At 40.5% G+C, this 13,268-nt stretch overlaps 1 protein-coding gene across 1 annotated transcript in view; it reads right to left on the bottom strand.

Annotated features, from left to right (window-relative positions):
• rbfox1 (RNA binding fox-1 homolog 1) overlaps positions 1–13,268 on the bottom strand; it is a 165,936-nt gene that overhangs the window by 66,263 nt on the left and 86,405 nt on the right. The window contains exon 2 of the mRNA XM_062438004.1: positions 8,268–8,561. Coding sequence (XP_062293988.1) covers positions 8,268–8,561 — 294 coding nt within the window. The remainder of the gene's footprint in view (positions 1–8,267; positions 8,562–13,268) is intronic.

Raw genomic sequence — 13,268 nt, 5'->3', positions numbered from 1 at the left:
GGTCATATCTATAAAAAAATATTTGTGCTTTAGTAATTTAACTGCTGGTTATATAGATATAAATGATGATGACACACCAACAAAGCACAGGAAAGAAATGTTACCAGTTACAAAACAAACAAACAAAGCAACATCAAAAAAGACTAATGTCCATATTTTAGCTCTGAAACAAAGACAGCAGAAGTGATTATCCAAGTTCAACTAGTTTATTATTGAGGAACATATAAAACTGTTAGATTTTGACATTTTTCAGTAAATATCTTTTTCCACATTGTTTCAAGTTTGAATTGTGTTTCTTCTAATAACTAAACTTACTGTCTGCTGATCAATAAAAGACTTCCGGATGTCTTAGAAGTGGATCAGGATCAGAGTTGATTTATTGTACAGATGGAAATAAAGAATATCTCTAATTAAGACTTTTTTAATCTGAACCAACTAAAACAGCATAAAGCTGCTGTTGTGTTTTAAACAGCATGCAGGTGTTTTAGATTCAGAGGTTTGAGGCGTAGATGCAGGTTTGAGTGGAGGTGTGTAATCGCTGTGAAACAATCAGAAAAAAACGTTTTATTGATTTGATTCACCGGCTTTCTTAGGGCGTACTCACACTAGGCAATCGTACCGTGCCCAAGCACGTTTGCTCCCTAAAATCCGGATTATTTGGCTAGTGTGAGTGCAAGTGTACCGTGCATGAGTACGGTACACTTCCCTGGTACGGTACGGTTGGAAGAGGTGTACTTAGGCACGGTACACTTAGTCACGCATGCGTTCTAGGGATTCATATTTTTCCCCGAAAATAAGACATTTTAAATCCCGGGAAAAGAAGCCAATTTTCCAGGAATCCCGGGAAATCCAACCATTTTTTGTGTATTATTTTATTATTATTAAGGCAAAAGAACTCAATTTATGTCCATCGACATTATAATGAAAAGGCTATAGGCTTAATATTAGTTTGCATCCAGCGTGCTGCGTGGACTTCATTACATCTGCTGCACCGCTGCTACCACAATTATGAAATGCTAAGTTTATTATCTGTGACTGTGACCTTCATAAAAGTAATATTTTACAAATCTGCATTATATAAACTAACGATATTCGTTAAAGTAAGTCATTTAGAGACTTCTAAGTCATTAAACTAAGTCTTACTTTTACTGGAGTAAAGAGTTGAATCAGTCTTTTTTACACTAGTATCTAGTACTGTATACTACACAGGCAGGACTCAGAAGAACAAGCTTGCACTTTTAATCATAGTGCGTTGTGTTAATTGATCGGCTGTGTTGTGTTTTACCGGCACACAGCACGCCAACACACACCTGTGCATGTTTTATGAGAGTAAACTGTCTATATGTTTTTGCGCAATGTGTCGGAGGTAACCATGCTTGAGTACACTTGGGTTTGAGGTAATGTGAGTGCGGGCTAGCGGGGGACAGGGGAGGGGGGACATCTGTGCTTCAGCACGGTACGGAACAACTGGCCCTAGTGTGAGTGCGCCCTTACTGTCAACGCTCCTTATCTTCATTCACTCTCTAGCTCGCTTGACCACAGCTAACACAACAGCGTCCTGAAGCCGCTTACTGACATAGCAGCTCTGTCCTCCATTCAGTGTCCGGACCTTTTATACAGAACAGTGAGGAGGAATAAAGTAGTAGTATTCCTGCATTGAACAAACACTCTGAGAGCAGAGGAGAGCAACGTGATGAGAAGTGACAGCAAACTGAGGCTAACGCCGGGAACACACCGAAGAGTGGTGAAAAGTGGCCTGCGGCGAGTTGACCTGCAATCTCTATGTAAACTTGCGGCGTCCGCACTTCGCTCCCCCGCCACAATAAAATGGGATGTTTGCAGCGTGCCGCTTTTCGCCGCTCTTCGGTGTGTTTCAATCACAGTAGTGTTCAAATCATATGGATTCTATTAGAGCAGTGACTCAAAAATTGCCCCCAGAGATCACTGGTGATTGTCTTTGGTGAGCTGGAGTGTTGGAGTGATAATCAGATAACAACCAGAAAATAATACTGTAGGGTTTGTTTTCTAATTCATATACAGGTATAGAAAAACAGCAGAGGTGGTTGTAGGGGCTTTGTGTGGAGCTCACCATCACCTAAATCTACACTTACAACTTGATATTTGCCTTTTGTTTTTAATGGGACATACTTAATACAAGGATTGATTTCCAGACCTTTATAAGTGAGCATCATACTACTGTCTGCTTGACTACTGACTACTGTCAAGCAGACAGTCCCCATATCATATTTCTCAATGGTGCACCAGGAAGTAAAGTTTACACAATATTACACCGAGAATTAAACATTGTATGATGAGAATGATGCTTTAGACCAAACCCTGAGACCTATAAAAATTGGTCTATGTCCAGTTCTAGCTGGACCGATGCGGTTTATTTGCAGTATGAAATCATGAGTAGACTAGTCACAGGATTTGATGATGGTAGATATGTGATTTTAGTATTTTTAGTATCAACACTTGTCCTATGTTCTCTTCAGAGAAAAAAGAAATCAGAAACCGACAGGGAGAAAATGATATTCTATCATTTTTGTTAATGCCCCTCCAGTTTTTCATCACAGAATATTGCTAGTCATCCGTCAACAAATCTCAGGCGAAGGACAGCAACCGAGAGCCTTTGTGGTGAAGTGCCACTACTATCAAGAAAAAGAAGCAATTTTGCGAAAAAGCCTTTAAATCACAGAAGCTGATCTCTGAACAGGGAGACAGGATCCGGGTGTTCCCCGACTACACGCAGTCAGTGACCCGACAGAGAGCTGCATTCAAGCAGGTGAGACAGCAGCTACCACAGTGTGAGGGAGTCCGATACGGGATGTGGTACCCAGCTAAACCCAGGATTACAACACGGGACAGCGTTCAGAAAACCTTCACGGATCCAGCAAAAGCAGAAGCCTTTGCAAAAGAACTTCCCATGGGCTCATGATTTTCACCATGTAAGGACACACTCCTCTGCCTCTCTGTGACCGCTGTGGATGAAAGGGGTAAGAAGTCAGCCTGGCTGACCGCAGGGACATCTGACCATGTCATATTACCTCACGACACGATGTCGCTCTTTTTCTGTCTTGTTGTTATTTACTCTACCTCTCATTATGGATGACTGATGTCATCCGGAACATGTATCAAGCAGTTAAAGGTTGAGCTCCTGTGCTTTTTGTTTTTTCTACTTACTTTCTTTATTTATGCATTTTATGAACACATCTCTTCTGCTGTGTCAAGTACTCTGGACTTTTTTAATGAAGGCAGATATATATATCACGAACAATATAATAATTGCATTAATCTATGCCTCAGTTAGTTTCATATCAGGAGCTAGTTATTGTTTCTGGACTTAGTAGTCGGTCTGGTACTGTTACATGTTAAATCCATTTCTTTTTTTCTTTTTCCTTTTTTCTTTCTTTATTTTTCTTTATGTATTTATTTATTCTTTTTCTTAGATTGATGCAGACTCACATTGTGGCATAAACTGGTGACACTGTTACATATATTGCCAGCCACACACACGCACAAACATACAGTGAAGTTGTCTAGTTGACTTTGAATGTTGCAGCTGTTAAGCTAAATTGTTATTTCATAAGGTTTTTTATGGGGTCTCAGCCCCTGTAGGTAAGATTTTGATTGTGTTATTGCCTAATGGCTTGGGATGGGGGGAGGGTTCAGCCTCTCAGTTGGGGAGAGGCCAGCAAAGGGTGTTACATGTTGTACAACAGTGTTTCTTCTTTTCTTATTTACTGCTCAAATACTCATTCTTATAACACTCGAGGGGCGAATAGTGGACTGATTACTCTACCACTACCTAAGTCTGGCTCTATGAAGTTGTCAGTATTTTATAGGTCAATTGCGTTTTGGAAAAGTCTTCTAGGTGAGGTTCGTGAGATTAAGGGAAAGGCTGGTTTTAAAAGAAGATTAAGAATGTATTTGATATCAATGTAATGTAATTATATCATCATCTTATTTGAGTGTGGTGATACATGACTGTATAATGTTTTTCTTTCATTTTTATATATTTCTATATTTACTTGAGATTGTAATGTCTGTTGTGCTCTATTAAATATTATTGTCTGGACCCCAGGAAGACTAGCTGTTGTCTTGGGGTCAGCTAATGGGGATCCTTTTAATTACACAAAACAAAATAAACAAAATAGTAATTTTGCTGGATGCACACAAGGTCACCTTTTTAAATCGCTCGGGAAATTTGGATTTGTACCGACCTCCATTTCTTGGATTCAAACAATATACACTTCACCACAGACATCAGTGAGGACAAACAATACACGCTCAGATTATTTTACCCTTCAAAGGGGCACAAGACAGGGGTGTCCACTGTCCCCACTCCTTTTTGATCTTTCCATTGAACCACTAGCTATAGCTTTGAGGCAAAACAATGAAATAATCGGTATCAACAGGGGCAGACAGGTCCACACAGTTTCGTTATATGTGGATGACCTCTTGTTGTTCATATCTGACCGTGAGGTTTCGATCCCAAAGTGCATGGACACTATATCACAATTTGGTGCGACCTCAGGTTACAAAATCAATCCGAAAAAGAGTGTATCATTCCCAATTAACAAGAAAGCATTCACAATGTCCTTTAATTCATACCCATTCAGAGTCACAACTGGGCCCTTAACATATTTGGGAGTCAAAGTGACGCACCGTTACAGAGAACTGTACATACATAATTTCCGACCAATTATGGACCAGCTAGGAATGATCTCAGGCGCTGGTCAACTCTCCCGTTGTCTTTAGCTGGGCGCATCAACTCAATAAAGATGATTATTCTACCTACATTTTTATACTTATTTCAGATGGTTTCCTTTTTATTTTGCCAAAATCATTCTTTAAAGAACTAGATGAATGCATAAGCACATTCATTTGGAATAAATCTATACCCCGCGTATGCAAAACTGTTTTGGAGAGACGCAAGGCAAATGGGGTTCTTGCAATGCCAAACTTTTTATATTATTTCTGGCGGGTTGCGCTGCCTACTCTGCCTTCATTTGTTCATCCTATGAGGTGCGCAGGGTATTAGTTAATGTACAGTATGTATACAACAGTGCTAAATTGCCATCTTTTCGGTCTTGCTTTTTGTTTTGTCTGTATTTGTCTTGTTCATATTTCCAGATTTTGCCAGAAAATCAATAAAACCATTTTGAAATAAAACAAATTCATTGCTCCCTCTCATGCCCTGGTCTCATGACACCCCCCCCCCCTCTCACTCAGTGAAGGTTAGGACCAGGGTGGCTGCCCACATTGAGCCAGCCTCTCGACGCTTGGCTTCCTGAGAGGGACAGGTTGATGCGGGCTGGACTGCCTGCACAAGTGGCGCTGACATTCCAAGCACCAAGAGCAGTATCCACCATTGCTTGCTACAAAGCAAAGTGGTTTGGATTTCAATGCTGGTGCGAGGAAAGCAGACTAAACTGCTTGACATGTGCAATGGGAGACATTGTCTCCTTTATACAATATCTTATGCCCCTGTTAAAGTGAATGCAGTAGCTGTCATGAGGGCTTAGGTGACAGACCTGTCTTCTCCCACACCCACATGAAATGTTTCTTACAGGGATTATGAGACAAAATCCAGTAAAAGTGTTTCTCCGTCCTCCAGTGGCAACAACCGTTGGTTGTTGAGGGGCTAGTGAGTGATCTCTATGAGCTGCTGGAGCCTCTCTGAAGGTGTTGTCATTCACGAAAGCTTTGCTGTCTGCACTGAGCTAAGAGAGTGAGTAAATTGTATGCCCTCTTGGTTCACCCTTGCAGTGCACTAAACACCTGTTAAGTGCTATGGAGAATGAGTGGCTGGTAAAGCCTTATCTAAGAAGCACCTAGCTAGTTGGCTTTGTGAGTACATCTCCCAAGCCTACAGGCAGACGGGTAAGGAACCCCCCACTGTGGTCTGAGAGCATTCCATATACGTATATATACATACAGTATGCACGGCAGCATCTACACCTTCATACGTTCATACAGTTCTATCTCTTGGACATGATGGGCTGCTTTTCAGGCTGGGACATGCAACTCAGAACTTGTGAAAAGATGATATGAGTGTACATTGTGGTACACCTGACCCCCTCTGGACAGGGGCGGATTTAGGATTTGACAAGATCCGGGGCTAAGCCCAGAACACCCAGAGCCAGGGACAATTTTTGACATGCACAGAATTCAATTTTACTGCATTTCATGACTACTGCAAAAACACTAGTATTAGTAATTGTGATTTATTTTGGTCCTTATCAACAGTTTTCCAAAAACATAACATAAATAAATAACAATGAGAAATTAGATCAAAAGAAAAACAAAAAATATTACATTTATATTATATTTAATATTTTTACAGTTTTTTTTAAATAGATTCGGGGATTTTGAGAAAACATTTGAGGCTGAAACCCCAAAAGCCACTCTCTAGCTACACCCATGCCCCTAGGCAATTGTATGCCTGCATTCTTCAGTGATCCAAGATGACTCATTAGTTGTGTCCCAATTCAGGGGCTGCATCCTTCAAAGGACGCATTTGAAGGCCGATTATGTCACAACCCCGCGCAAAGGCTGTCCCAATTCGAAGGCTTCTTTGAATGCATCCTACAAATGCGGCCTTCTTTTCCCTCTTTTTGGAGGATGAACTGCTACTATCCTTCGCTGCCTCCAATATCCCAAGATCCTTTGCGCGCCGCTGCGCTGCACCGACGGAGCCACTTCTCCTCTTCCTCCAGAAGAAGGAAGATTAAAAATAAAATCCCAAATTGCTCTGGCTCAATCATTCTTTAAACTTTCTTTCTACTCTTTCACTTCCTTTTGTTCTTTCTCTCTTACTTTCGCAGGCCTGGGCTTCAGAAATCGTGACATAACGATAAGGGCGGGAACATCTGGTGACGCAACCAGGAAATCCTCCGAAGGAGTCGCCTTCAGAGGCAGTGTCCTTCGAAGGATGCAGCTCCTGAATTGGGACACAGCTATTGTCACAGTCCTTCCTCTGTGATGTATGTCTCTCTCTCTCTCTCTCTCTCTCTCTCTCTCTCTCTCTCTCTCTCTCTCTCTCTCTCTCTCTGTCTCTCTCTCTCTTTCTCTCTCTCATTTTTCCATTTTACAACAAGGACTGGGAGGTTTACTTTAGAAACATATTCCGATACAATTACTAATTATCTGTAAAAACGTAGTCACTAACCTAATTCAAGTATAACAGTATTAAACTAATGTCCTTTTCATTACTTTTGGATTAACTTAATACCAAATATGAAATAACAGACATAATATGAACTAATAAAGACAAGAGAAATATCTCTATCTATATCTCTGACTTTTTTCAAGTATATTCTGTAAAACAGCAGAACAATATGAGTTTAGAAAAGAAAACGGGTAATCAACATTTTTAGCATTACAGTGTGTCATCTGTTCAGTGTATTTTAATTAAAAACTTGCTTTTCAATGAACAAATTCAGGCAGTAGCCTTTGGATCTATAATGAAAGTGCACAACACATAATGTGCATTACAGAGAACATTCTCAGGGAAAGCCTATAATGAAACAATACTTGCCCCACTGGCTTTGTAGCTATCACACAGACATAATGTCTATCACAGCTGGGGAAGAACCCCTGCTGGGTATTAGTGCTACGAGAGTATTGTCCTCTTCCAGAGCTCTTCTCTGAAGACTGGCATTGGCAGACGTATGTGCAGTGTCATAGGCTTCACGGTGTCCTTTTATTCGTTTTTTCTGCATGCTACGTCTGAGTGATGTAGAGCTGTTATGTGTACTACAATCTGTCATATACCATGCTCTCTTTTAACTTATATGTATGAGTCTGCCACAGTGTGCAACAATCGTCCATGCCTGATTTCCCAACAGTTCAGTTTGTGTAAAGTGTGTGTACATGCACTGTGCACACCTACCTGCGCCATGTGGTATCATCCTCTACTCACACCATCATGAATCAGTGAGTTATTTTGTCCACTTGTTCCCACTCATCTCATGTTTGGGATTTTTAAAGTGCATGGTAGTATATCGTTCATTATTCAAAATTAAAATCCTGCTAATAATCTGATTAAGTCGTTTTTTCTGTCACCTTTGCACAATACAGTTACTGTTTTTTTTGTATCCTAATTATGTAATACCGTTCCATGTATTCCATTACTCCCCAAGCCTGATTACAACATACAAATAGGACAGTATCAAAAGGTCTAAAATGAATAATAACATGTCACAACCATTAGACTCCAGCTATCCCCAACTTAAACGCTTTCTTCTCCAATGATGCCTTACTGTTGCTGTGCCGGTGACCGTCTGACTACCGGAGTCTGACCCGCTCTGCTCGCTATGGCTCTGCGAGGACTGGTACATGTTGAGTGGATGCTCAGTAACAGAGGGCTGGACTCCAGTGTAGTCTTGTGGTGCCGCTGGGTGCTGGTGTGGATGTGGGTGGGAGTGTGGATGTGGGTGGGGATGTGAAGCTGTGAACTCAGCTGGAATGCCATTCTGGGGAGGTGGGGCAAACTGGGCTGATGGGTAAGCCTGGGCCATGGATGGGTCCGGGGGTGCCGGTGTGTCCTGGTTACCCTGTACAGAAAAAAAGAAAATAAAAATGCATGTTTAAATTAAGAGAACCATTTTGCTGCATTTCCTCGTTAAAATAGTAACTTACATAACCTCCCTAAAATCGTTTTTTTCGGACTTCCAGTGGTTTAACTTCCCGCCTTGCCGCAGAAATGTACTTCGGACACCATGAATACACTATTTGGTGTGTTTATAGATACAAAAAACTACACCTTTTGGAGTTTTTTGTGTAATCATAAGTGAAACTGTGGCTTAAAAACTTTCAACCAGAAGGGCACTGAAAGTTAAGTTAAAAATATACCTTTAAAATAGTTTCAAAAGCAGCATCAAGTTTGTTCAAATGTACATTTTGTATTTTTGTTGGTTTTATGTCATTTGAAATGATATTTGCACCATTTTTTAACCAAAAGTAAGACTGAATACTCCTGAAAATGTCAAATGGTGTAACCACAAAAGAATGATAAATATTAAATATTTCATCCACCTACAGTGTATTTAAGTGGACTTATACACATAATTACTTCATTGTAAAACATCAAATGAAAAGGAAACATTTTGGACCATTTATACATTTGAATTTTAAAGCATTTTGTCAGGACATAGGTCATATTAGCAGGACATGTCCTAAAAACAACCGTTTTTTCTAACTAGGTATTGACAAATTATGTAAAATTTGTTACAAAACAAAGTGTTGCATTGCAAAAGTGGATTATATAAATATAATCCACTTTTGCAATACAACACACATTCTAGTTCATATTTATTTTCCTGTATATAACCAGATTTTTATGAAAAAATAATGCTTACACCTGTTGGACACTGGGTTGCATCACGTCATTGACCCTTTTAACAAAATACCTGCAAGACTGATGACTAAATCTAATCTTGGCAGGCATCTGGAAGATTTTGCATTTTACATACATGCCAATGTACTGGCAGTGCTAAAATAATCGATATTATCAGAAAGCTCCATTGCAACCAACAGTCCTTGCTGGAACTTTAAAAAATAATCTTGTTTAGTCCTTTATTGTACGATGTGTCAATAAACAATGCACATTAACAGTGCAGATAGATATGATAAGCATGTAGTATCCTTCAGTCAAATTGACCTACTTCTGACTCTAATCACTTAAATGGACTCCACTCCACTGCCAGCATTATGCACATGCACACGCACGCACACACACGCACGCGCGCACACACACACACACACACACACACACACACACACACACACACACACACACACACACACACACACACACACACACACACACACACACACACACACACACAGACAGAAGTCTACTCCACTTAGAGGAAACGTAATTGAAGAACTGTCCTGTTTAATAAAAAACTATTTATCCATCATTGAGACAGTAGGGTTATCCACTTGATCATAGAGGGCACTCTTCATCGAAGACGTACCGACCCATTGTTACACACTCAACGACATACACTTCATGTGTGTACTGTGCATAAAGAGGAAACACATCTTCCCTGCATATAAGCATGGTAACCTGATTAAGTATAGTATAGGCTATATTCTGAATTTAACTCCTCATGGTCAAAGTACATTCTATTCATACATTATTTGTATCTATGCCTTTGAAGGTATTATTGCACCAGGACTGGCACTAGGACAGAAATACCAGAGACAGCAGGTGTGTAAATCTAATCAAGTTGTAAGAACAGAAATAGAAATGATAGTTACAGAGAACAAAAGGACCAGGCCCACCTGTGCTTTTGCATGTTACATCTCACATTCCATCAATCCATTCTATGGCAGGTTGTAGTGTAGTTTATTTACAGTTTTTTCCAATTGCTAACACACTAAAATGACATGCATAGCACAATTATTTAAACTGACACACAGAGAGCAAAACCTCTTCTCAAGTCTCCAAAAGTCTAAACACATTTTCTGCTTTACACACATTTTGTATTTCAAAATGACACTTTTTAAATGCACTGAACACAGTGCTCTGCATAAGACACAACAATCTGACATAAAGTCACATGTTTGCCATTTCAAAACACTGCCATTCAAAATAACATTACATGAGCTTATTGGCCGATATATGAGCCACCTGGCCAAACACCTCAATGCTTAATTATTACCACTTCAATCAGGAAGTAAGCACTATGAAAAGACCACAGGTGAGCACTTTTTTTATTTTTTTTTACAACAACAATAGAAGACATTGCAGAGAAAGGAAGGTGGGTGGGAAGGAGAGGGGGAGGAACAGTGAGAGGTAGGGGTAGAGCTGGTAGAAGAGTGCATGGCCAAAGAAGACAACAACTTTCAAATGAAATCAGAGCAACCTTAGTTGATCATGTCATCAACCATGTGCTGACAATGCGAGAGGCTGGACAGAGAGTGCAGCCCAACTTGAGCCGTTTTACTGTCGCCCGTGTCATCCGGACATTTAGACTGGATTACAGGAATGTAACCAATGTCTTTCACACTATGTAGTTCACCCCATGTCATAGTGTATCAGTTGGGTGAATGGCTGATGTCATACACTAACTGTACGACATAAGTTTCCTGTACAATTTACTCTACTGTGGGGGAAATATCTTTGGGCTGCATTGTCCAAGCCCTATATTTGTGTTTTTTTGTTTTTCTAAAGGACTGAGAGACGCAACCATGGTGGAGTAAGGGGCCAAATGTTCACCGGGGTACATGAAGCTGCCATTGTAAACTTGGTTTTGGAAAATAATGAAATCAGATTACGAGAAATTCAAAGCCACATCATCCAAGACAACACCATATTCAACAACATTCATCGAGTCAGTCAGTCTGTCCACATTGGCTCGCATTCTCAAGCGAAACCAAATCAGAATGAAACAACTTTATAAGGTGCCTTTTGAGATAAACTCTCAAAGAAACAAAGAGCTCAGATGAGCATATGTGGATGTAAGTACAATATTGACTGTAGTACACTACACACAACATTGTTTCCCAGTGTACTGGATAACACCATATTGACTGATTTTTGTTCTTTGTTTTCAGGGAGTACTGGAAATGGATGCTCATGCAATCCCACATGAGTTCATCTTTATAAATGAGGCTGGGTTCAACCTAGCAAAGACCAGAAGAAGGGGAAGAAACGTCATTGGCCACAGAGCCATTATAGATGTTCCTGGCCAACATGGTGGGAACATCACAATGTGCGCTGCCATCTCCAATACGCATGGTGTCCTCCACCGTCATGCCAACCTTGGACCATACAACACAGCCCATATTCTCACATTTCTGGACAGACCACCAGAGCGTATGAATGATGCAGACCATCAAAGAAACCGGTACGTTGTAGTATGGGACAACGTGAGCTTTCATCATGCAGCCCCAGTCCAAAACTGGTTTGCTGACCACCCACCATTTCTCGTGCAATACCTCCTACCATACTCACCATTTCTGAACCCCATAGAAGAGTTATTTCCGGCATGGCGGTGGAAGGTATACTACCGGCAGCCCTTTGTGCGCATGCCTCTTGTGTAGGCTATGGAAGAAGCATGTGATGGGATTGATGTGGGTGCGATTCAGGGATGGATAAGGCACTCAAGGCGCTTCTTCCCTCGATGTCTGGCAAGGGAAGATATTGCCTGTGATGTGGACGAGGCGTTGTGGCCAGACCCAGCTGTGCGGCAAGATGCTGCCTAATTACTTTTCTTGCCTCTTTTTTTTCTATATATTTTTGCAAAAGTTTGATTTTGATAATGCTATATGTAGTTTTGGTTGCAGTGCTTCATTTTGCAGGATATATGAGGTATTTTGCAGTTTGGGTGTGTGTTTTTGTGAATTGTGTTAAGTATTTTAATAAAACCAGCCTAGTTTGCAAAGTTGTGTTTTAGCAATTGTAAAAAAAAATTGTAATACAAATTGCAAGCCATTCCATTCAGTTCAGTACTGTAATAAAATACAGAAGTTTAAATGCTACAAAATGCTAGTGGTGACGTGGGGCGCAAGTGCTGGAAAACGTCTTCACTGGCTTTGATTAACTTATTACTATTAAAATAATGTTAGACTAGTTAGCTAGGCCACTGAAAAGATGCTTACAGCCTTCAGCTCTCTCCATCTGTCATGTGACCCTCACCTCACTTATTGTAGTGGTCCACATCCAGCAGCATGTCAGCCAGCTCTGACTGCCTTATTTGTGTGTACTAATCCAATCACAATGCGGCTAGAACTGACTGTATATGCCACTGATTAAAAGTAATCCATCATGTTAATACCAGGTGAAATGTGGTGTGGGGGTGGTTCAGCTTGAATTGTGATCTGTTTCCATCAGGTGTAAATGACATCTGTACAATTTGACTCCATTCCTGAGAGAAATATTCAGCCAACAATTTGAAAGGTCATCTAACTCTGCCTCTGCCTACTGGTTAAGACACATGACACATAACCGCAACAACACAGTTTGATCCTGGCAGCAGACCTTGATGCATGTCAAACTCCATCTCTCGCTTCCCTTGTTTCCTGTCAATTCTCAACTGTCATCTATCTAATAAAGGCATAGAAATGGCAAAAAAAAGCTACAGATGGGCCCTTCCCCGCCAGGAAAATCAGTACAATCCATGCAGAAGCCCTGCTTCCTTTAACCAGGGACATTTTGACCTGCTCTATGTGTAAAGTGCCTTGAGATAACTTTTGCTGTGATTTGGCGCTATATAAGCTATATAATCATATAATAATGATTGATTGACAAG

The sequence above is a fragment of the Scomber scombrus genome, chromosome 18 (genome assembly GCF_963691925.1).
Source record: "Scomber scombrus chromosome 18, fScoSco1.1, whole genome shotgun sequence".
Lineage (NCBI taxonomy): Eukaryota > Metazoa > Chordata > Actinopteri > Scombriformes > Scombridae > Scomber > Scomber scombrus.
The sequence above is the reverse complement of the archived record's forward strand: the minus strand, read 5'-3'. Positions and strand labels throughout refer to the sequence as shown.